The sequence below is a fragment of the Ornithorhynchus anatinus genome, chromosome 21 (assembly GCF_004115215.2).
Source record: "Ornithorhynchus anatinus isolate Pmale09 chromosome 21, mOrnAna1.pri.v4, whole genome shotgun sequence".
NCBI classification, from domain to species: Eukaryota; Metazoa; Chordata; class Mammalia; order Monotremata; family Ornithorhynchidae; genus Ornithorhynchus; species Ornithorhynchus anatinus.
Genome location: NC_041748.1, coordinates 13,916,156 through 13,942,226, shown reverse-complemented (window position 1 = coordinate 13,942,226; position 26,071 = coordinate 13,916,156). Strand labels below are relative to the sequence as shown.

General features: G+C 47.0%; 1 protein-coding gene and 1 non-coding gene across 7 annotated transcripts in view; one reads left to right on the top strand and one right to left on the bottom strand.

The window, feature by feature from the left end:
* PDE10A (phosphodiesterase 10A) overlaps positions 1–26,071 on the top strand; it is a 543,800-nt gene that overhangs the window by 425,197 nt on the left and 92,532 nt on the right. For all 6 annotated transcript variants that reach the window (XM_039915066.1, XM_029048769.2, XM_029048765.2 and 3 more), the window contains 2 exons: positions 10,471–10,499; positions 25,311–25,431. In XM_039915066.1, the coding sequence (XP_039771000.1) occupies positions 10,471–10,499; positions 25,311–25,431 (150 nt within the window). The remainder of the gene's footprint in view (positions 1–10,470; positions 10,500–25,310; positions 25,432–26,071) is intronic.
* Positions 11,509–11,646, bottom strand: LOC114806221. Its single transcript, XR_003754257.1, has one exon. It is a non-coding gene; the product is annotated as a small nucleolar RNA SNORA7 (small nucleolar RNA).

Here is a 26,071-nt window from a genome sequence, read left to right as displayed (position 1 = left end):
CGAACCCATGACCTCTGACTCGAAAGCCCGTGCTCTTTCCACTGAGCCACGCTGCTTCTCTAAATCGGGGTGTCTCAAAGGAGCTCGGGGCCCAAGTAGGAGGGAGAAGGATTGAATCCCCATTTTGCGGATAAGGAAATTGAGGCACAGAGAAGTTAAGTGACTTGCCTGAGGTCACACAGCAGACAAGTAACAGAGCCAGTGTTAGAACCCAGCTCCTCAGACTTCAGGTCTGTGCTCTTTCTCCTAGGCCAGGGTGCTTCTTTTACGTTTGATGTACATGTTTCCAAACATGTAAAAAAGTGCTCTAGACATATTGGCATTCAGTACAGTGGTGTACATAGAGTGGATGCTCCACACAGTACTACCCAGTAGGTGATCAGTACAGACCTTGGCACTCAGACACTCAATTATAGTTGCTAATGACAATTATTGAGAAGCAGCATGACCTAGTGGATAGAACACGGGCATGGGAGTCAGCAGGACCTGGTTTCTAATCCCAGCTCAAACTCTTGTCTTCTGTGTGACCCTGGGCAAGTCACTTCACTTCTCCGGGCCTCCATCTGTAAAATGGGGATGAAGACAGTGATCCCCATGTAGGACTTGGCCTGTGTCCAACCTGATTAGCTCCTCTCTATCCCAGTGCTTAGTACAGTAGGAGCAGCGTGGCTCAGTGGAAAGAACCCGGGCTTGGGAGTCAGAGGTCATGGGTTCGAATCCCGGATCGGCCACTTGTCAGCTGTGTGACTGTGGGCAATTCATTTAACTTCTCTGTGCCTCAGTTCCCTCATCTGTAAAATGGGGATTAACTGCGAGCCTCCTGCGGGACAACCTGATTATCCTCTATCTACCCCAGCGCTTAGAACGGTGCTCTGCTCATAGTGAGTGCTTAACAAATACCAACATTATTATTATTATTATTATCATTACAGTACCTGGACATAGTAAGCCCTTAAATGCCCCAGTAAGTATTTGTGTACATGTAATTTAGGATAGCAAATGGGAATTGGGACACAGAGAACAGATGGTGGAAAGACGAAAACGTCAGGAGTGAAAGTAAAGATTATTTTCTAACTGGAACTCGTCTAGTCCACGGCAAGAGAGCATCGAGAAGGAAAAGATGGGCACAGAATTAACCTGCCCCCAATTAATCCATTAATTAATGGTGGTATCGGTTAAAGTGCTCCCTATGTGCCAAACACTGTTCTAAGCGCCCAGATAGATAGGAGGTGATCAAGTTGTCCCACCTGGGGACTCACAGTCTTAATCCCCATTTTACAGATGAAGTAACTGAGGCGCAGAGGAAATTAGGTAGTTTGCCTAAGGTCACACAGCAGCAAAGTGGCCGAACTGGGATCAGAACCCACGGCTTCTGACTCCCAAGCCCCCGCTCTTGCCAGTCAAACACTCTTCTTCTCACGCTGCTTCCCCAAGGATCCTGGGCTGGGCCAGGAGCCGGGTCCTGTCAGAGAAATAGACTGTGACCTTGGCTCCTTATAAAACAGCACACGTCCAGCTTATATGACTCTTTGCTGCTTCCTTTACTTGCTCTGGATTCATGTCTGTTGTTGATGGGTGATAAAGTATGCAATGGGATTTTAAAATCTTACTCCAGCATGTTCTCCAGTCAACGCTGCTTTCAATTACCGCGCTAAGAAGTTTCATAAGTAGCGCTTTTGTAATAGCATTCCTCAGGGGCTTTGCCTGAAGCTACCGCTGTCCTGAAGTCAAAATTACCATTCGGTTCTCACGGAGCCACATAGTAATGGCCATTGTGCCTCTACTGGCCCTTGAGAAGATGAAAATGGATGCTCCTTCTCGTACTTCGGGAGGGAGGAACCAGCAGAGCATGGCGTAGAGGGTAGAGCACAGAATGGGGAATCAGAAGGTCACGGGTTCTAATCCCAGCTCTGCCACTTGGCTGCTGTGTGACCTTGGGCAAACTGCTTAACTTCTCTGTGCCTCACTGACCTCATCTGTAAGATGAAGATTAAGACTATGAGCCCCCACGCGGGACAACCTGATGACCGCGGATCTATCCCAGCTCTTTAAAAAGTGCTTGTCGCATAGTAAGCGCTTAACAAATAGCATCGTTAATTAATTAATTGGGGGCGAGCTAATCCCGTGCCCATCTTTTCCTTCTCGATGACCTCTTGCCATGACCCAGAAGAGTTCCAGTTAGAAAATAATTTTTTCCTTTAAGTCCTGATTTTTTCTCCTTTCCAACTTAGAGCGGAGACTTAACTTCTCTGTGCCTCAATTACCTCGTCTGTCAAATGGGGATTGGGACTGTGAGCCCCACGTGGGACGGAGATTGGGTCCGACCCCATTTGCCTGTATCCACCCCAGCGCCTAGTACAGTGCCTGGTACGTAGTAAGTGCTTAACAAATACCGTAATTAATGCTATTTCACTGTGTCCGAGGCCTGCCCTCTCTGAAGTCATCGCTTCCTCCTACCCAGCCTTCGGTTTCAATCCATCTACGTATGTACTTAGTGAGCGCTCATTGGGTGCAGAGCACTGTACTCTTCACTCTGGGGCCCATTCAGTGCGTGGAAGAAAGAGTTCTAGCAAACGGTCTGCTCCTCGCCTTTCCCTACTCAGACCTGGCCCGGGCCGGCCGATGGAGTTGTGAGGGAGAGAGTGACCCTTCCTGGGACTGGAGACTAGTTTCCCACCCCTCTGGCAGCTACGCCAGGCCACTTAAGGTTGGCAGCCCGCAAGGCACCTCTTTGCCCACCTCTGCCGTCTTCTTGTCCCCGTTACCGTCCTCTACGTCGGATGCAGGAAAAAAGAAGACTGGTATTTAACCCCCCCCATTTTACAAGTTGAGGAAACTGAGGCACCGAGAAGTTAAGCGACTTGTCCAAGGTCACACGGCAAGCAACTGTTAGAGCCAGAATAAGAACCCAGCTTCCCTGACTGCCCCTAGACCTGTGCTCTTTCCACTAAGCCTCACCCTCCACTCTTGAAAAATCTCCTTGATTCATTTCTCTTCACTTTGACCTTGCCCACTATTGGAGCCAGGGAGAAGCGAGGGAAGGACACGGCTTCTCTTCTTCGTGCCATCACGGGTTCTGCTTTTTCTGACAACTGTGCCCTTTGTTGAAAGGCCGGATACAGTGCTCCCAGCGGGGGGATTTATAAAAAGGGGTGATGAGTGCTAAATCGTCATATTACACACGCGCTGCCTTTACTTTAGCAGGCTGGTTTCCAATTACCGTACGTTGAAAGCCTTAATCCCGAATTGTCTGCAGATCGTTATTCTCCTGACACCGTAGGTTGAGCCGAAGCTGGATTCCGATCTGCCCCCAACCAATTCAGGAAGTTCATTTTTCTGTCGGTCGTGGCTCTTCCGCTTGAAAATCGGCCTGGAGGAAGCACACTCTCCGTATTCTGGTTCTTGTTTTTTTCATTCCCTGGGGCAGTGTGAGGAAATAAATGATGATAGTAATAATGATAATAATAATGGTACTTGTTAAGCACTTACTAGGTGCCAAGCACTGTTTCTAAGCACTGGGGTAAATACAAGATAATCAGGTTGAACACAATTCCTGTCGCACACAGGGCTCACACCCTTGTCCCGATTTGTTTACAGATGAGGGAACAGAGGCCCAGAGAAGTGAAGTGACTTGCCCGAAGTCACACAGCAGACACGTGGCGGAGCCAGGATTAGAACCCAGGTCCTTCCGAATCCGAGGCCCGTGCTCCGTCCACTAAGCCACGCCGCTTCTTGATAGGGCTCTAATACATGATTATTTCTCTGTGATAGGACCTGTGGGGCTCCTTAAGAGGGAATTCAGTGAGTCCCTGGAGGTAAACAAAGGGGCACCTCACTATCTCCTGTGGTAACATAGCATCTCCGGCTCTAATGAGCTTCTACACCCTCTTCCTCCCCCCGCACAGGAACCATTGACGTTAGCAGTTTATTCCCCAGGGCCTGTTGGCTGTTGTTTCCTATTGCATCTGGTGTAAAGTGAAAAGGAGCCCTCCTCAGTCTTCACCTTTCTGCAGATGTGGAGGCTTTTCTTCCAGAGGCGAGCAAGGTCTGGTTCCACTGTGCACAGACCCTGAAAAACAAGCCAGGATGCAAACTCTCCTCAATTTAAGGCACATGGTGTGTTTTTGTCAAATACATTCTTGGATTATGGAACGACTTCATAGAGGAGTAATCAATTCCTTACTTTTGTTGGGGCTTTTTGTCCCATTCTCTTCCCCCGCCCCCCACCCAATTCCAGTTTCCTATTAAAATGTCCAAGATGTGCAACAAACCTTCCCAATGGCAATTAGGGCAGTCATAAAAGCATATTTTCTAAAGCCAAAAATATAGATGTATATTTGTCGCCACATGGAAACGTTTTCAAATCCTAAACATGGTAAGGTAAAAAAAAACCACTTTCGTGCCATTTTTGTTCATTGTGCTTCTAATCAGTGCCCCCTTAGAATAGGAAAAGAGAAGTGAGTTTAGGGAAAATCGAACATATTTCTAGCTGGAATATTTTCATTTTGTGGTATCCAGCTGACCCCTGTCTCAAGGGGTTGGAAATGGCAGTTTGACAAATCTTGTCCCAGGAGCCAAATGTTTCAGAATATCTGTGTGTGAGCTGTTTTTTTCGTGGTATTTGTTAAGCACTTACTATGCTCTGGGCAATGTATTAGGCACTGGGATAGATACAGAGTAATAAGATTGACACAGTCCATGTCCCATATCAGGGCTCACAGTCTCAATACCCATTTTACAGATGAGGTAACTGAGACTCAGGGAAATGAATTGACTTGAGAAGCAGCGTGGCTCAGTGGAAAGAGCACGGGCTTTGGAGTCAGAGGTCATGGGTTCAAATCCCGGCTCTGCCACTTGTCAGCTGTGTGACTCTGGGCAAGTCACTCAACTTCTCTGTGCCTCAGTTACCTCATCTGTAAAATGGGGATGAAGACTGTGAGCCCCGCGTGGGACAACCTGATTCCCCCGTGTCTACACCAGCGCTTAGAACAGTGCTCTGCACATAGTAAGCGCTTAACAAATACCAACATTATTAAGGTCACAACAGCAGATGAGTGGTGGAGACGGGATCAGAACCCGGGTCCTGGTGATTCTCAGACCCGTGCTCTTTCCACTAGGCCTTGCTGCTTCTCTACATCCAGTCCTCCTCCTCTCGTACTTTCCCCAGTGTTCAGTCCGGTGTTTTGCAAACAATGTTTGCTCAATAATTACCTTGATTGATCGGAATGTTTGGTCAGCTTTGACACAAGGCTCTGAAGGATGACAGCACTCACTTTCCTTGTGGGGGTGAGGAAATGGAGTGAAGCAGACATGAGGGAGACTGAACTCTCAAAAGAACCCCAACGCCAGCCTGCTCAGGGAGCTCGTCTTTAGGAGACAGCGGTTTCTGAGCAAGGGGGTCAGGACTCATAGTAGCAGCATCGAAGCTCTCGTCTTGATAATAGGGAGTTGCCGTGGAGGACAAGTCAGGCAGTCGGTCGTTTTCATTGAGCTCTTACTTTGTGCGGACCACTGTACTAAGCTCTTGGGAGAGTACACTAGAATAATAAACGGACGCATTCCCCGCCCACCGTGAGCTCACAGCCTAGAGAAGCAGCCCAGAGCTTCGGATGTGTGTGCGTTGTTCGCCCGAGAGAGGTACGCCAGGTCAGTCTGGAACAGGGCACCGGCAAAATATTCTAGGGGGGACACAGCCCGCTAGCTGGACCTGTCCTTGTTGTTTGACCCGGCCTTATCGGACACAGTTTTAAAACTGAGAATCATGATCGTAATAATAACATTACTAGTAGTAACTGTGATCCGTGTTGAGAGTACTAGCAGTCTACTGCAGTCACTTAAGCTCTCCTGAATGGGTTCTATGTAGAAAACCCTTGCGGGCAGGCTGCCATGCTGTACCCCTGCTTTCTTAGCTCCCTGCTTCCCGTGGTGCTCTGGAAGATCACATTTAGCCCTGTGTCTCAACTCCTTCAGAACTGAGTCTGGGTGTGGGTCGGGGGAAGGGCAGGGAGGGATTTATGCATTCATTCATTCGTTCGTTCAATCGTATTTATTGATTTACTTCCAGGATTTCCTTCCCTGCAGTGCTTGGCAGAACCACGGGGCCCTTTGGGTATATGCGCTGGGGAAGGCTTCACCGAAGAAAGCAGGTCATTTCCCCGGGATGGCTGTAATAATAATAACGATTATAATAATATTTGTGTTTTTGTTCAGCACTGCCTATGTGCCATGAACCGTATTAAACACTGGGGTGGATGCGAGCAAATCGGGTTGGACTCGGCTGTCCCACATGGGGCTCACGGTCTCAATCCCATTTTACAGATGAGGTAACTGAGGCCCAGAGAATTGAAGTGACTGGCCCTAGGTCACACAGCGGTCATGTGGCGGAGTTGGCATTTGAACTTAAGACCTTCTGACTCCCAGGCCTGTGCTCTATCCACTAAGCCCAGAATACGCCTTGTGTCCTGCCTTTGGGGAGATTGATAATAATCCCATCAACCCCATACAATGTTCTCTGTTCCCACCTGGAGCTCCAAATTTAAGGAGGAGTGGGAATAGGAATTGAATTCCTATTTTACTGATGAGCAAACTGAGGAGCAGGGAAGTCTAGAGAGTTAAGCCAGGCAACCCTGCAAGCGGCGAACTCAACCGGGTTGAGCTTGCAGGTTTCCTGCCTCCCGATCCTGACTTCTTGCCAATAGTCTATGCTTGTCACAGAGCGAGTGTTTAACAGGGACCAAAAAAGAGAGGAGAAAACAACAAAAAACCCCCCCCATGAGATACTATGGTTGTGTCCTTTGGTGGTGGGTGATGTGACTTACTCTTTCTTAGGTAGACTGTGATATATTAGCAGAAAGGGGATTAGATCCAACGTGATTGTCTTTTGGTTGGAACAGTTCTACACAGTTTAGTTCAGTGCCAAAATTCATGATTAGACTGTAAGCCCGTCAGTGGGCAGGGATTGTCTCTATCTGTTGCCTAATTGTACGTTCCAAGCGCTTAGTGCAGTGCTCTGCACCTAGTAAGCGCTCAATAAATACTACTGAATGAATGGTTTCACTATGCATTGTGGGTAGAGTGTGTGGCAAATTCGGGGGACGTTCTTTTAACGACAAAGCATGGCCAGTTAGATATAGCTTGACTCGGCGATGGAAGAAACGAGCATGGCTTCCAACCGGGGGTGAGTACCGCAACACTAGTTTTTCCTATTACTAATAATGGCGGTATTTGTTAAGCACTTAACCATGGGTCAGGCACTGTTCTAAGCCCTGGGGTAGATATGGGATAATAGGGTTGGACATAGTTTCTGTCCCACCTGGGGCTTACATTCTTAATCACCATTTAACAGTTGAGATAACTGAGGCCCAGAGAAGTGAAGTTCCCCAAGGTCACACAGCAGAGTCAGGGTTAGAACCCAGGTCCTTCTGACTCCCTGGACTGTGCTTTATCCACTAAGCCACACTTTTCATTTGGGGTTCTGCAAGAATGCAACCCCCAAATTTTGGGTGGCTGGGTTCTACCTTTAACAACTTCATCTCTGAGAGGATGATGCAAAGTGAGAATTGCGGGTAGAACAGTGCACTGTATTTACCTGAGGTAATGATTTAGAGTGTTTCCTTGAATGCTGGTGTAACATAGGTGTCCAGATGTTTCTTCCTCTGGAGAGTTTTCCAGAGGTGTGGTTGTTCTCCTACAGAAAAGGGAGTGGATTGGATTTTCCCCCACCTTTAGATTGTACACTCATTATAGGTGGGGATTGTTTCAGTTCGTTGATACGTTGTACTGCGTTAAGTGCTCGATAAATACGGCCGAATGAATGAAGGAGAAATATTTTGGCCAAACAATCCCGACAGCTTTGCCATATTACCCTGTATCTAAGATATCGTGGCAGAGTAGACAGCGCAGGGCGTAGAAGTCGGAAGGTCATGGGTTCTAATCCCAGCTCCACCGCTTGCCTGCTGTGTGGCCTTGGGCAAGTGACTTAACTTGTCTGGTCCTCAATTTCCTCATCTGTAAAATGGAGATTAAGACTGTGAGCCCCATGCGGGACAGGGACTTTGTTCAACCCGATTTGTTTGTATCTACCCCAGTGCTTAGTACAGTGCTCGGTATAAAGTAAGCATATAACAAATACCACAATTATTATCATTTACTAGCTTAGACCCCAATGCTCTCAATGAAGTGCTTACTGTGGTACTTTATGAAATGAAATCAACAGACTCTAAGCTGTAAAATTAAAATCTCTGTCTTCTTACGTAAACTTGATGTGGGCACGGATCATGTCTACTGAGGATGTATTGTACTCTCCCAACCTCCTAGTACAATGCTCTGCACACAATAAGCATTCGGTAAATGCCAGAAATCGACTCATTAGGATTAGGAATTTCAGTTCGGGAAATACTGTCCAAATTGACCAAGCAAGACTCAGTCTTGTTTTTGAGCACAGGTTTTGCATCCAGACTGAATAATGATCAGGAAAAAACAGAGCTACATTCCCCCCTTGGGTTTTAATTATCTGAGTCTTTCTGGCAGAAAATATCCACTGGCCTAACATGTCCAGAGATTAAAGCCTGGGCAGAGATACCTATTTTTCATCTGGGAGACAATATGACACGAGAAACTGGCTTGAAATCGCAAATGGCCAATGAAGACCGTATTCGAGGTCTCGTCAGCTGCTCCGAAGCCTTGAGGTTTGGTTAGAAGCCTGATTTAAGCCAGGAATGAGAGCCGGTTTGAAGGGGTTAATGGCTTTCAGAGGCAACAACAGCAGGTGTACGTATTTGCATATCGCATAGTGTGGCCACATTTGCAAATATTTCAAGCCTCTTTAAAATGAGCCCCGAATTGTCAAGCTAAAAATAGCATATGTTCATTTTTCTTTGCCCTTTCCAAATGCTTTTCACTATTATAGAAGGCTCACAACCTTGGTGTTACCCTTGACTCCTCTATCTCCTGCAGCTTTCATGTTCAACGTCACTTAGCCCTTTAGTTTTTCCTCCAGATCGGCTCCTATCTCTCCATCCAAATGGCCACTACATGGTCCAGGCTAATAATTATAATGAAAAATATCTATGGGATTTGCTAAGCCCTTACTATGTACCAAGCACTGTTCTAAGCGCTGGGGTAGATGCAAGGAAATCAGGTCGTCCCACGTGGGGTTCACCGTCTTCATCCCCATTTTACAGATGAGGTAACTGAGGCCCAGAGAATTCATTCATTCATTCAATCATATTTGTTGAGCGCTTATTGGGTGCGGAGCACTGTATTAAGTGCTTGGAAAGTACAATTCAGCAATAAAGAGAGACGATCTCTAGCCACACCAGGCTTACAGTCTAGAAAGTCACAGAGCAGACAGGTGACGGAGCCGGGTTTAGAACCCACGTCCTCTGACTCCCAAGCCCGTGTTCTTTCCACCAAGCCATGCTGCTTCTTCCTTACCAAAGGAGATTCCTGTATCAACCTCCTCACTGGTCTCCCCAGCCCTGATTTCTCCCCTCTCCTGTCCGACTCTCCTACCAGCACCATTTTCCTACAACATTTTTCTTCACGTGTCTAGCAACTCAGTACCTTGATATATTGCACCCAAGCACCGAGTCCAAAGCTCGGGCAGAAGGTAAGAGCTCAATAAATACAATCGATCGATTGAATAATTGATCAATCATCCCACACCTGCTTACCCATACCATCTCTGCATCTAGCAGATACCTAGGGAGAGTGATACCTAGTCTGCCGAATTGCGGGGCGCGGGGCGGGCAGGGAGGGAGAAGGAGAGGGAGTTCCCACTGAGACAGCAGCCTGAATGAGTTAACAGAAGGGTTCTGCTGTGTGACCTTGGGCAAGTCACTTTACTTCTCTGGCCCCAGTTCCCTCATCTGTAAAATGGGGATTAAGACTGTGAGCCCCACATGGGTCAGGGCCTGAGCCCAATCTGATTTGCTTGTATCCACCCCAGTGCTTAGTAGAGTGCTTCCACGTAGTAAGCGCTTAACGAATTCCAAGATTATTACTATCATCTCTGTCCCGAGTCCCTTCCTCTGTGGCGATGGCGGTGGGGACAATGTCTGTGGCGTGTAATTTCCTCCTCCGAGGTGCGTGTAGATTTCATGAGTGGGGATCAGATCAGGAGGTGGGCGCCAGGCCAGCAGTGGGTTGTGCCATATGACTGGCAGGTGTCAATCATAGGAGACGTGGAGCTACACAGGGTCGTAGTTCAACAGCAGCACGGCTCAGTGGAGAGAGCGTGGGCCTGGGAGTCGGAAGGACCTGGGTTCTAATCCTTGTGTTTTATCCACTATGCCATGCTGTTTACCCCATTTTATATACCGTTTCACTTCCTCAAGACTCAATCAATAGTGAAATTCACCCTTGCGGATGTTTGTGGAAAACACCGTCAATCACATATACTCTCTTCTTTTGTATTAATTCCAGAACCTTTCCAGGTTCCTAATTGTTCTTTGTTTTTTCCTCCCACAGATGAATCCACTCCTAGGGAAGTCAGCAGGGTAAGTACTGAGCAATTTCGTGGTATGAAATGGGAATCCAGAAACTCCCCTGAGCACTGCCTGTTTATTCACTAGCACGATGAAGCTCAGTGTGTGCCAGGATCGCAGCAAAAGCAAATTCTTCCATCGGAGTAGGAGAACTGGGGGGCCAACTGCTTTGGAAGCCAGGAGCTCCAGGCTGTCAGAGACTGGACACTTCGTAATCATAATAATAATAAATGTGGTACTTAGTAAGCACTTATTATCTGTCAGACACTGTACTAAGCACTGGGGTGTATACAAGCAAATTTCTAAGTGCTTACTATGTACCAGGCACTGTACTAAACTCCGGGGTAGATATAATTGGGTTAGTGTGCCTCTTCATTATCTTTCTCCCTTTCATTCTCTCTCTCTCTCTCGAACACACGCACTCAACACACACTCCCTGTCTGGACTGTAAGCTCCTTGTGGGCAGGGAACGTGTCTTCCAACGGAATAATAATGATGATGGTATTTGTTAAGCACTCACCATATGTCAAGCACTGTTCTAACCTCTGGGGTTGATATAAGTTCGTCACATGAGACCCAGTCCCTGTTCCACGTGGAACTCACCATTCTGAGTCAGAGGGAAAACTGGAATTGACTCACCATTTTACAGATGAGGCAACGGGGGGCCCGGAGAAGTGACTTGCCCAAGATCACACAACAAGGCAAGGGGCCGAGTCAGGATTAGAACCCAGGTCCTCAGACTCCCAGGTGCTCTTTCCACTAGGCCATGTTACTTCTTGTTTTGTCCCACCCAGAAGTTGTTGGCGTATGCTGTCGAGTCACATCCGACCAATAACGATGCCACGGACGCATCTTTCCCAGAACACACCGCCTCCATCTGCAGTCGTTCTGGTAGTGGATCCATAGAGCTTTCTTGGTAAAAATACGGAAGCGGTTTACCACTGCTTCCTTCTACGCAGTAAACCTGAGTGTCCGCCCATTACTCTCCTGTGCCGCTGCTGCCCAGCACAGGGGAGTTTTGACTTGTAGCAGATTGCCTTCCACTCGCTTGTCACTGGCCAAGCTAGGAATGGAATGGGTAGGCCTCTGCTTGACTCTTCCTCCCATAGTCGAGACTGGTAGGGTACTGGAAACCCTCCAGGTGCGACCCTGAGAGGTGACACCCAGCAATAGTGAAGGCTTTAGAGTGGGGCTCTAGTTTAACATGACTCGGGGGTTGGGGTGGGAATGGAAGGAAGGATAACCCCAATACCAAACTGAGGTTAGGATTTTTAGGAGAATCAGACCGAGGTTGGGGATCTGGCATAGGGTGGAAGTCGGAGGGGGTGGGAGTGGCGAATAGGGAAGGGGCAGTGAGGCCCGGGATTGACAGGAGAAGGCAGAGCCATATTTCTGAATGGTGTAGGGGAAGTAGAAGCCAGACCACAGGAGATGAGGAGGCAAAAAAAAAAAAAAAAGAAGAGTAAGGGGAATCTCATCTTTTTCTTTTTCCAATCACTCTCCCTCCCTTCCATTCTGCATCTCTCAAACACACACATTCCCCTAAGCTCCCTCTCTGAACTCCTTAGGGGCAGGGAACATGTCTACCACCTGTTACAATAAGGAAAACAATGTTATTTGTTAAGCACTTACTCTATGTCAAAAACTGTTATAAACCTTGGGATTGATACGCGATCAACACATTGGATCCTGTCCCTGTCCCACATGAGGCTCCCAGTCAGAGGGAGGACTGGTATAGAGTCAGTATATGACAGATGAGTAACCTGAAGCCCAGAGAAGTGAAGTAACTTGCCCGTGGTCACGCAGTAATTGTCAGAGCTGAGATTAGAACTCAGGTCTCCTGACTTCCAGGCCCATGCTCTTTCCATCAGGCCACGCTGTTTCTCCCCTATGTGCTTAGTCCTCGTGGGCAGGGAAAATGTCTGCTCATTCTTATAGTGTACTCTCCCAAGTGCTTAGTTCAGTGCTCTGCACACAGTAAGCGCTCAATAAAAATAGGAACGAATGAATGCATACAGTGCCCCGTGCACATTTAGTGCTCAGTTAATTCCATTAAATGATAATTATAATTATGGTACTGGTTAAGCACTGACTGTGTGCTAGACACTGTACTAAGCCCTGGGGTGAATACAAGCAAATAGGGTTGGACAGATTTCCTGTCCCCTGTGGAGCTCACAGTCCCTATAACAATTTGCAGATGAGTTAACTGAGGCCCAGAGAATGAAGTGGCTTGACGAAGGATACACAGCAGATAAGCGGCGGAGCAGGAATTAGAACTCATGACTTTGACTCCCAGGCCCGTGCTCTATCCACTACGCCATGCTGATTCATCATAGCTGACGGGACATAGGTGGCCCTGAAACCTAAGGAAGCTCCATGGCATTGTAACAGAGTGCCCTGGCACTCAGCGCTGAAAACTCTCAGGGCGGGACTCATTCAAATCCAACCCTCTAGAAAGCTGTACCGACTTTCCCTGTATCAGCGGCATAAGAGTTCACAGAAGATGGATGATATTTCTCATGAAAATCGCTTTAAAGTTAGAGTGGAGGCAAGACGACGAAGCCGACCCAGGGCTGGGGGGTAGGTATCGTGCCTGATTGGCGTGATTGGGTTTCTGGGGATGACTGAGGTACCCTGACATGGTGGAGGAAGCCAAATTTCATGCTATTTTCCAGCCTCCCAGCCTAGGTCTTCCCAGGGGAGTTTCTTAATGCTGGTAAGTGGCAACAGGGTGAAAGAGAGAGCGTTCGCCAGCTCCTTGGAGCAGCTGCTAGTCAGGCTGACTTCCAGGTCCTCAGAGTCACACCCAAGAAGACACATAGCTTCCAAAATCACCCAACTGGCAGGCCCTTAAGCCAATGCATTTCTATCCTTTTTTTTTAATATAGTATTTGTTAAGTGCTCACTGTGTGTCAGTCACTCTACTGAGCCCTGGGCTAGACACAAGTTAATCAGGTTGGACATAGTTGGTATCCCACATGTGACTTAGAGACTTAAACCTCAATAGAGAAACAGCTTGGCGGAGTGGGTAGAGCTAGGGCCTGGGAGTCAGAAGGTCACGCTTTCTAATCCCGCTCTGTTACTTGTCTGCTGGATGACCTTGAGCAAGTCACTTCACTACTCTGCCCCTCAGTTACCTCATCTGTGTAATGGGGATTAAGACTGTGAGCCTCACATGGGACAGGGACTGTGTCCAACCCGATATGCTTGAATCCACCCCGGCGCTTAGTAATAATAATAATACTAATGTTGGTATTTGTTAAGCGCTTACTATGTGCAGAGCACTGTCCTAAGCACTGGGGTAGGTAGAGGGTAGTCAGGTTGTCCCTCGTGAGGCTGACAGTCTTCATCCCCATTTTACAGATGAGGTACAGTGCCTGGCACAAAGTGAATGCTTAACAAATACCACAATTACTATTTTGCAGATGAGGTTACTGAGTTACAGAGAAGTGCGCAAAGTCATACCGGTGATGAGTGGCGGAGTCTGGATTAGAACCCAGATCCTTCTGTCTCCCAGTCCCCTGTTCTAGCCTGATCTTTGTCACCTAGAGTTGGAAAAAGAAACTCATATCAGGTAGTTGAGAAGTGGAAAGAGAATGGGCTTAGAAGTCAGAGGACCTGACGCCGTTATTTATCACATGTGTGACCTTGGGCAAGTGACTTCACTTCTCTCTGCCTCAGTTTCCTCATCTGTAAAATGACCTTAGACTGTGAGTCCCACGTGGCACAGGAACGGTGCCCAACTTGATTATCTCGTATCTCCCCCAGGGCTTGGTACAGTTTGGCATATAATAAACATTTAACCACTGATATCATTTTTAGGTACCTCTAGTGTTAATTAGTAAATTAGGAAGGTGTCATTATGCCATTTAGAGACTTGAATTTTGTAAAGCAAATCTTCAGTGTGTCCTTAGGAGAAGACACGGTCATTAGTTAGTCGATGGAGAGTGGGCTCTACTTGTCTGCTGCGTGACCTTGGGCAGCTCCCTCAACCTCTCTAGGCCTCAGTTGCCTCGTCTGTCAAAAGGGGATTGAGACTTTGAGCCACACATGGGACAGGGTCTGTGTTCAACCGCATTTGCTTATACCATTCCAATGCTTAGTACGGTGCCTGGCACATAGTAAGCCTTTAATGAATACCACAATAATCATTATTATATTGTGAGCAGGCTTAATGTGCCGCATTCGCTGATTACACGTTAAATAAAGAAGCATCTTTCAATTCATACAGACCCGTGGAAAGTGACATCGGGCTAGATGTTATTGAATAAGACTGGAAAGAAAAGATTCCCTTTCCTCGACCTCTGGGAAGGCTGAAATACGAGAGCTGGTTATTGAAATTTCCTGCTAAGCCTTTTCCTCCTGAGCCTGTGTGGTGAAAGGAAGGTTCCATGAAGACCACCCGAGGGTCATGACGTGGGGAATGAGGATCAGTTCAAATGAGTGCCTGTGTAAACCACCATTTTCCCTAAGTCCAAGGAAGGGGTGAAATCACTGTGGGTAGGAAATGCGACTGCCAATTCAGTTGTACCGTACTCCCCCAGCCACTTAGTACAGTGCTCTGCAAACAGTACATTCAATAAATACCACTGATGATTGATTTTGCCTTGTGTACATAATAATAATTATGGTATTTGTTAAGTACTTACTACGTGTCAAGCACCGTTCTAAGCACTGGGGTAGACACAAGCTATTCGATTTGGACACAGTCTCTGTCCCACACAGCGCTCACAGTCTTCATCTCCACTGTACAGAGGAGGGAACTGAAGCACAGAGAATTTAAGCGACTTGTCCAAGGTTTGACAACAGAAAAGTGGCAGAGCCGGGATTAGAACTCAGGTCCTTCAGTCTCCTAGGCCATTCTGCTTCAACGTATATAAATATGGGAATATATTAGGCATTTACAGATTACATTCATAAGACTTGTGGTATTTGTTAAAAACTTACTCTATGCGGAGCACTGAACAAGTACCGGAAGAGATACAAGATTATCGAATCGGTCACGGTCCCTCAAGGGGCTCGCAGTTTAAGGAGGAGGCAGCAGAACTTAATGGATGCAGCATGGATCTAGGAGTCAGAAGGACCTGGGTTCAAATCCTTGCTCTATCACTTGTCTGCTGAGGGACCTTGGGTAAGTCAAATCACTTCTTGGTGCCTTGGTTTCTCATCTATAAAGTGAGTATTAAGACTGTCAGCCCCATGGGGAACAGGGAAGTAGATAGTATGGGCCTGGGAGTTGGAAGGTCATGGGTTCTAATTCCAGCTCCACCACTTGTCTGCTGAGTGATTTGGGGCAAGTCACTTCACTTCTACATGAAGCCTCATCTGCCAAAAGGTGATTGAGACTGTGAGCCCCACATGGGACAGGGACTGTGTCCAATCTGACTTGCTTGTATCCACTCCAGTGCTTAGTACAGTGCCTGGCACATAGGAAGCGCTTAACAAATGCCATCATTATTATTATCGTCTGATTAGCTTGTATCTACCCCGTCGCTTAGTACAGTGCCTGTTTTGTAGTACTTAAAAAAATACCATATTTAAAAAAAGAAAAGACAAGAGGGAGAGCAGGTATTGAACCCATTTTATACATGAGGTGACTGAGTCACCCAGAAGGGAAGTGAATTGCCCAAGGTCGTGCACACAGAACAAAAGGAGAGCTGGGATTAGAATCCAGGTCTTCTGCCTCCCAGACCCGAGGTCTTCCCGTGTGGCCGCATTGTTTCATTTTGTAGTATATGAGGATTCTTTCTGAGCGAAACTGGCATCTAACTGAGTCAGGGAGGGGAATGGGGCCAGGTCCCCGTTGGCATAACAAGACAGCACCTTCTGGTTCTCCTTCTGCTCTCTCTGGCATTGCTGCGACAGGCTCATCGCGGGGCTCACGGTCTTCCTGCTGCTGACAGGGGTTCCTGGGACCTCCCGGGGAGGAGGCAGGACTTAACAGGACCAGAAGGACCGGAAAGAAGGGAACTCTCCTCACCGGGAAAGCTCCCGCACTTGGCAGTCGACGGGGCCGGGGACTCTGTCTTTCCTATAAGCCAAGTCTCTGGTGGAAGTCCGAAGTGGCAGTCAGGCCAGCACGAGGTTCTTCTCAGCTAAATGGTTGAACAAACCGGGGCCTCCATTTACCATTTCTCTTTGTCCTACGCAGTGCAAATTTTATACCGAGTTGGAACCGTAGGCAGGGAGAAAAGCATTTCAGGACAGAAGGGCTTCTCTGGAGGACAACAGAGGTCCTGCTTTTCACTGCCCCAGGGATGCAAAGGTGGAGCCTGGAGCCCCTCTGGAGCCTCTCACGGTGCTCTGCACACAATAAATCCTATTATTACTACTATTAAGGGAAGCGGTGTGGCTTAGTGGAAAGAGCACGGGCTTGGGAGTCAGAGGTGATGTGACTTTGCGCAAGCCACTTCACTTTTCTGTGCCTCGGTGACCTCATCTGTAAAATGGAAATTAAGATTGTTGAGCCCCACGTGGGGCAACCTGAGTACCTTGCATCTACCACAGCGCTTAGAGCAGTGCTCAGCACATAGTAAGCGCTTCACAGATACCATTATTATTATTGCTATTACCACTTCTATCATTACTATCATTAGTAGTAGTATTACCACTGCTACTACTCTTATTTCTGCTACTCCTACTGAGAGCTCACCTCCTCCAGAAGGCCTTCCCAGACTGAGCCCCCCCTTTCCCTCTGCTCCCCCCTCCTTTCCTTCCCTCCACCCTCTTCCCTTCCCCCTTCCCCTCCCTTTAACACTGTGCTCATTTGTATATATTATTTATTACCCTATTTATTTTAATGAGGTGTACATCCCCTTGATTCTATTTATCTTCATGATGTTGTTCTTGTTTTGTTCTGTTTTGCTCTGCTGTCTTTCCCGATTTGACTGTGAGCTCGTCACTGGGCAGGGATTGTCTCTTATCTGTTGCCGAATTGTACGTTCCTAGTGCTTAGTACAGTGCTCTGCACATAGTAAGTGCCCAATAAATACTATTGAAAGAATGAATTCTCTTACAACTACTGCTATTACTCCTAGGACGATTAATATTACTACCTCTACTGCTTCTAATGATAATAATAATTGTGGGATTTATTAAGCACTTACCATGTGCCAGGCACTGTCCTAAGCGCTAGGGCGGATACAAGCAAATCAGGCTGCTACTGCTATCGCTACTGTTCTTACGACTCATTCTAAAGTGACCAATATTATTATTACTGCTCCTGTCCTGCCTTATGGCGTCGAGTCGTCTCCGACCCATAGCGACGCCGTGGACCCATCTCTCCCGGAAAGCCTCACCTCCCTTTGCAGTCATTCCGGTCGGGTATCCATAGAGTTTTCTTGGTAAAAATACAAAAGTGGTTTACCGCTGCCTCCTTCCGTAAAGTAAACTCGAGTCTCCACCCTTGATTCTCTCCCAGGCCACCGCTGCCCGGCACAGGGGAGTTTCGACTTGTAGCAGATTGCCTTCCACTCACTAGCCACTGCCCAAGCTAGGAATAGAATGAATATGCCGCTGCTTGACTCTCCCTCCCCTGGAACTGGAAACTCTGCAGGTGTGACCCTCCTCCTCCTCCTCCTCCTATGTGTGACCTGGCAGGGAGTAAGGACTATCACAACCTCCTTGTTTTGACTGCCAGTTGGTCAGTCAGTCGTATTCATTGGGCACTCAGTGTGTGCAGAGCACCGTACTAAATGCTTGGGAGAGTACAAGACAACAAAATAAGTCACATTCCCTGCCACCGTGAGCTTACAGTTTAGAGGAACTGCTAAATTCTGGGATTTCCACATCACTGAGGAGAGACTGAGGATCTGATTCTCTGTTTAGGGAGAAGGGATCTTGTCCAGTTCTGGAGATGGTTATTATTATTATTCTTGTTATGCACTGAATATGTGTCAAGCACCATTGGAAACACTGGGGTAGATACAAGTTATCCAGGTAGGACACATTCCCTGTCCCACACGGACCTTGCGGTCGAAACTGGAGGGAGGATGGATATCGGATTGCCATTTTACAGAGGAGGAAACGGTGAAAGTGAAGGGATTTGCCCAAGGTTCACACAGGTAAATGGCAGAGCTGGGGTATCAGAGATCATGGTTTCTAATCCCGGCCCAACCACTTTTTAGCTGCGTGACTTTGGGCAGTTCACTTAACTTCTCTCTGCCTCATTACCTCATCTGTAAAATGGGGATTAAGACTGTGAGCCCCACGTGGGACAGGGACTGTGTCCAACCCATTTAGTTTGTATTTACCCCAGCGCTCAGAACAGTGCCTGGCACAAAGTAATCGCTTAACCAATATCAGTCGTTATCAGAGCTGAGAACGGTGCTTGGCATATAGTAAGCACTTAACAAATATTATTATTATTAGAACCCAGTTCCCACTGACTCCTAGGCCCGCGCTCTTTACACTAGGCCATGCACCTTCTAATTTGCCTATATCCACAGGCAGATTAGTTTCTGGCAAGCTTCATGGGCTTAAGGTCTGCTTCTCTCAGTCCCAAGGAGTTGTAATTTGAGTCTAACATGCCAGGCAGGGGAAGCCTCTATTCCCAACCCATCCAACGAGCAGACATTTTTATGGGAAGCACACCTGTGTAGTTCCCCTCTGCGGAATCCAAATCCAGGCCATCTCGGTACAGATGGTCACGCTGCATGTCCATTTATTTCTTCCTGAGCCGGTGCCTTCTGGCATACCCCTGCCACGGCAGTGAAATGTCAGGTGTTTAGCCTGATGCCAAACAGCGCACTGTGAGGGCCTTGCGGGAAACAGCACCGGATGATGACGTTAATGTAGTAGAAAGAGCCCCGGCCTGGGAGTCACAGGACCTAGGCTCTAATCCTGACTCTGCCACGTGTCCGCTGGGTGACTTGGGGCAATTCACTTCACTTCTCTGTGTCTCGGTTACCTCATCTATAAACTGGGGATGAAGACTGGGAGCCCCATGTGGGACAGGGACTGTGTCCAGCTCAATTAGCTTGTATCGGTCCCGGTGCTTAGAGCAGTGTTGACCCATAATAAGCAGTTAATAAATAACATTGGGAAAAAATATATCTATTGAGCACTTACCAAGTGCAGAGTAGAGTAGTAAGCACTTGGGAGAGCACAATACAGCATGTGGCTTAGTGGAAAGAGCACTCGGGAATCAGAGGATGTGGGTTGTAATTCCGGTTCCACTAACTGTCTGCTGTGTGACCTTGGGCAAATCATTTAACTTCTCTGTGCCTAAGTTACCTCATCTGTAAAATGTGAGCCCCACATGGGACAACCTGATTACCTTGTATCTACCCCAGCATTTAGAACAGTGCTTGGCACAGAGTAAGCAGCGTGGCCCATCGGAAGGAGCTTGGGCTTCGGAGTCAGAGGTCATGGGTTCGACTCCCGGCTCTGCCACTCGTCAGCTGTGTGACTGTGGGCAAGTCACTTAACTTCTCTGTGCCTCAGTTACCTCATCTGTAAAACGGGGATTAACTGTGAGCCTCACGTGGGACAATCTGATTACCCTGTATCTACCCCAGCGCTTAGAACAGTGCTCTGCACATAGTAAGCACTTGACAAATGCCAACATTATTATTATTAAGCGCTTAACTAATATCATAATGATGATTATGATTATAAATTGGTCACACTTTCCCTGCCCACAATGAGCAGACATTAATTCCTCAAAAACGTTTCAAACTCCAAATGTGACAAGTTAGGTGTGTGGAAAAAGAGGGAATTTTTTTTTTCACTTTAGAAGCTCTACACTACCGAATGGGAACACGATGTTTTTTAAATGCCAGACTTTTATTTTTAGATGCTCTCCGTTCACTTGAGACAGGTACAGTCCTAGGTATGACGGTCTTACTCTGTATGAGACATGGAAATCCAAACCGTCTCCCAGGCTTTCCCCAGTTCTTGTTCTGGGAGGGCCAGATGGTATTTAGAAAAGACATAGGAGTAGTAGAAATAAAAGTAGTAGCTTGTCCTGTAGACTTTAAGCTCCTTATGGGCAGGAAACGTGCCTGCAAATTCTGTTGTCCTTGCTCAAGTGCTTAGTACACTGCTTTGCACATAGTATGCGCTCAGTAAATACCATTGATTTGATTGAATCTCCCTTAGCTTTCCATAGTAGGGTTCTAGTAGGCAGCCCCAGAGCTCAAACCTTCCCCGTTCTCACCTGTGCCGCGGACTCTGCATATTCCAGTTTTAGTGTAAATTGCATTAAATATGTGTACTTCGTATTGCTCCTCCTTGATGCATATGATAATGCTGGTGTTTGTTAAGTGCTTACTATGTGTCAAGCACTGTTATAAGTGCTGGGGTAGATAATAGAAATAATAATTATAAGCTAATCAGGTTGAACGCAGTCGCTGCCCCACACGGAGCTCACAGTCTTAATCCCCATTTTACAGATGAAGGAACTGAGGCACAGAGAAGTGAAGTGACTTGTCCAAGGTCACGCAGCAGACAACTGATGGAGCTGGGATTAGAGCCCAGGTCCTTCTGACTCCCAGATCCATGCTGTCTCCATTAGGCCTTGCTGCACCTTTTTTGCGGGAGCGAGGGGGGTTTGTGATATTTGTGTTCACACTATGTGCCGGGTACCGTGCTTTGTGCCGAGATAGATACGAGCTAATCTGGTTAGATTTGGTGCACGTGTTCTTCCGGGCCTTTCCCATCTTCGCTCAGGGTGTCCCAGGATTCAGTTTCACTCTTGAATAGGAAAATCTGTGGCTGATCCACACATTCAGGTATAAAAGGCTTTATTCCCCTGTGATACTATCCTGTGGACTCCAGAGAATCTTCCTCCTGGCACTTGACTTCTCTGTGCCTCAGTTATCTCATCTATACAATGAGAAGACCCATTCTCCCTCCCCCTTAGGCCTTGAGCCCTCGCGGGTCGGGGTCGGTGCCCAGTCTGATTATGTTGTATCTTCTCCAGCATTAGTATAATGCTTGGCACGTAAACAGCGCTTAGCAAATACCACAACCATTATGACGGACCTAGATTATTCACAGATTGGATATTTCGACTCTAATGAAAAGATAGTAGTCTTATTTATCTGTTGTCCAAATACATAGCTCTCTTGCGGTCCAAGGGAAATGAACTGTTATGTTAATATAGTCTATTAAATTATATTCAGAGTTGAATATAATGCTCGAGTGCTTGTTGTCAAGAGCTATTCAAATTCAAGATATGTAAATTGAGTTCTGAGTGATATTCGAGAACTGAGTAGTTTAGCAATCAAGAGCCCCTGAATATGGAGCAAATTTTGAATGCTATGGGCTGATAAAAAAACATCTTTGTTGTTTTTATGGTATATGTTAAGCTTTAACAATGTGCAAGGCACTGTACTAAGCACTTGAGTAGGTACGAGGTAATTAGGTTGGACACAGGCCCTGTCTGACATAGGGCTTACAGTCTTAATCCTTATTTTCAGATGAGTTAACTGAGACACAGAGATGTGAAGTGAATTGCCCAAAGTCACAGAGCGGAACGTGGTGGAGGAGGAATTGGAACCCAGGTCTTCTTACTCCCAGGATGGTGTTCTTTCCACAAGTCCACACTGCTTGTCAGTGGGGTTTTCTTTTCACCTGTGCGAACCATTGTATTACAGACTGGTTTTCAGTCAGTCAATCATACTTATTGAGGGCTTACTGTGTGCAGAGCACTTTACTAAGATCTTGGGAGAGTATGATGTAACAATAAACAGGCACATTCCCTGCCCACAATGAGCTTACAGTCTAGAGAGAGAGACAGACGTTAATAGAAATAAATAAATTACAGATAGGTACATAACTTCTGTCGGGCTGGGATGGGGGATGAATAAAGGGAGCGAGTCAGGGAGGAGGGAGAGCATTCCAGGCCAGAGGCAAGATGTTGGGGAGAGGTCGACCGCATGACTTGAGCTGGAGATGCATTTTGGTGCGTCTCTGATGGCAAGTATGAGACAGTTGCTGCTGCTTGGAAGGCTGTTGCCCTTCCACTAGCCCTCAAAATCAAAGTTATTCCTCAAATCCCACTCTTGCTCTTATGGTGATCCAGAATACTCAAATATAAGTGTTCATCCTGGTTAAGGGGGAGAAGCCAGAGTGGCCCAGTGGAAAAAGCACCACCTGGGAGTCAGAGGACCTGCGTTCTAATCCCAGCTCCACTACCTGCCTGCTGAGTGACCTTGGACAAGTCACTTCACTTCTCTGTACCCCAGTTTCCTCTTCCGTAAAATAGGGATGAAATCCTACTTTGTCCCATTTAGAGTTGAACCCCACTCTACCCCAGTAGGGCAGGGACCTGTTCATTTTGTATCTACCCCAGTGCTTACTACAGTGCTTGGCACATAATATCATTATTATTAAGTGAAGAGGAAGGAGTCTCCATGGACCTCCCCAGAACTTGAGGGGTTTTCAAGTGACTCCAAGTCCCCCCTCAGATGTCAGAGCTTGGGTGCAGTGAAGCTGAAGAGACTAGTGGCCCCAGCCTTATTAATAATAATAATAATAATGGTACTTGTTAAGTGCTTACTATGTGCCAAGTACTGTTCTGAGGACTCAGGTAGACGCAAGTTAGATTGCACACAGTCCTGGTCCCACACCGGGCTCACACTCTTAATCTCCATTTTACAGGTGACGTAACTGAGGCCCAGAGAATTGAAGTGACTTGCCTAAGATCCGAGTCAGACTTGTGGCAGGGCTGGAATTAGAACCCAGGCCCTTCTGACTCTCAGGCCTGTGCTCTATCCTCTACACCACACTGCCTTCCCTGCACACACCCAGGGACTTCCAGAGGATGTGGGAAAGGCCACTCAACCACAGTTTACACTCATTTGTTTAATTCATTCATTTGATTGTGTTCATTGAGCTTTTACGGTGTATAGACCACTGTACTAAGCACTTGGGAGAATACAATACAACCAACCCAACCCACACCAATCTCCTAATGTCTCAAACTCCTGCCTCTCCCCACTACAGTCTATACTTCAATCTGCTGCCTGGATTATCATTCTACTGAAACGTTCTGGGCATGTCACCCCCCTCCACAAAAATCTCCAGTAGTTGCCCATCCACCTTCATATCAAACAAAAACTCCTCACTCTTCGCTTCAAAGCTGTCCATCACCTTGCCCCCTCCCTAACTCATCTCCCTTCTCTCCTTCTACAGCCCTATCCCGCACACTCCACTCCTCTGCCACTAACCTCCTCACTGTGCCTCGTTCTCGCCTGTCCCGCCGTCGACCCCTGGTCCACGTCCTACCTCTGGCCTGGAATGCCTTCCCTCCTCACATCTGCCGAACTAGCTCACTTCCCCCCTTCAAAGCCCTACTGAGAGCTCCCCTCCTCCAGGAGGCCTTCCCTTTCCCTTTGCTCCTCTTCCCCTCCCCACAGCCCCTACTCCCTCCCTCTGCTTTAATCCCCTACCTTCCCCAGAGCACTTGTGTATATTTGTACATATTTATTATTCTATTTATTTTATTAATGATGAGTGTATATTTATAATTCTATTTATATTGACAATATGGATGCCCGTCTACTTGTTTTATTGTCTGTCTCCCCACTTCTAGATTGTGAGCCCATTCTTGGATAGGGATCGTCTCTGTTGCCGAATTGTACTTTCCAACTGGTTAGGACAGTGGTCCGCACACAGTAAGCGCTTAAGAAGTACGATTAAAGGAATGAATGAACCATAGACACATCCCTACCCACAATGAGCTAGCAGTCTACAGCTGGGGAGACAGACATTAATGTAAATGAAATGACAGCTATGTATATAAGTGTCGTAGGGCTGAGAGGGAGAAAAACAATGGGAGCAAGTCAGGGTGATGCAGAAGGGAGTGGGAGAAAAGGAAAGGGGGACTTAGTGAGGGAAGGCCACTTGGAGGAGATATGCCTTCAATATGGCTTGGAAGGAGTGTCGGATTTGAGGAGGGAGGCCGTTCGAGGCCAGAGGCAGGATGTGAGGGTGGGGTCGGCAGTGAAATAGGAGAGATGGAGACACAGTGAGGGGTTAGCGTTAGAGGAGTGAAGTGTGTGGGCTGAGTTGTAGTAGAAGAGGATAGAGGTGAAGTTGGGCAGGGCGGGGTGGGGCGGGGCCCATCCCGTGTGGCGCAACAAACAGAATCCTCTCTTTTCTGCATTGTCTCTTCTTCTTTCTTTGGTTTGGAACTTATCTGATCAAGTCCCATCAGCTTTCTTTCCAAATAATGCCAGCTGTCAAATCCAGGGAGCCTGATCTTGGGCTTTTTAAGAAAAAAATTCAGATGAATGCCAAGAAATGACAATTTGCTCTTTTACAGTTCTAGACCTAGGTCCTGACTAGGGAGCATTCTGAAGAGTTACAAAAAGCACATAGCTTCTTGTTGCTTTGAAAGGTGAGGACCCAAAGGGGATCCTATTAACCAACAGTTGCGATTCTTCTACTTAAAAGTTTCATGGATACAGTTAACCGAAACATAATCACGTTTTAAATGTTTCATTTCCCCTTCTCACGGGATGGTAATTTGGTAGGTGAAAATGCCCTCCTGAACCCTTTCATAGGGCTAGAATATTAAATCCATTTGTAGAAACCATTGTCGTGCAGCCAGTAGTGTACCCACAATATAATGTCGGTTGATTGAGCTACTAACACCGATACAGTGCCTGGTTGTAAGCTCTTGACAAATACCACAATTATTATTATTATTATTATGCTTCCCACTCTTAATGCTCTTCCCTTTCAGGGGAGGTGCACATCCAATACATATTTGCGTGTTAGTCCAAGAAAAGCCTTTTCAACTGAACATAAGTCCTTCAGTTCTTAACTGCGTGTTGCTGTGTTTCTTTTTCATATACATCTATATTTCAAAAGTACCAGGACACAAATATGCAAGGAGTTGTCTACGAACTGAACAGCTACATAGAACAACGACTGGATACAGGAGGAGACAACCAGCTGCTTCTGTATGAATTGAGTAGCATCATTAAAATCGGTAAGACGGAAGCATTTTCTCAATACTCGATTCACACTCTTGTTGCAGGGGATTTCGTGTTTTACAGACTGGCTGGAATAAGAGCTATCCCCTCTAGGGTTGGTTTCCCAAAGTGTAGGTGATTCAAAATTCCCCGTACAAAATGACTTAAAAAAATGATCCAGCACAGCAGAGAGTGGTCTGGAGCGGAAAGGAGAGAGACGGAGGCCAGGGAATCAGGTGAAGAGGCTGATGCATTCGTCAAGCTGGGTTATGACACGTGTCCAGAGCGGCATGGGTGTTGTTTGATTGAAGAGGAAGGGATGGAGTCCCCAAAAAGTTAGCAAACTTGGACACGAAGCAGGAACACAGATATTTAAAAAGTTGGGCCTGGGGGTTTCTTAAGAATGTGGATGGATGAGCACGAAGAAAGATGGAAATGGATTGGCTGGTGATGGACTCTGTGGACAGTTCAAAGTCTCTTGCACAGTATTAAGTGGAGCCCATCAGGAGACATTCATTCATTCAATCGTATTTATTGAGCGCTTATTGTGTTCAGAGCACTGTACTAAGCGCTTGGAAAGTGCAATTTGGCAACAGACATGACCCACAGGAAGCAGTTTGGGAAGTAATTCCGCCGATGCCTACGTCTCGGAAACGA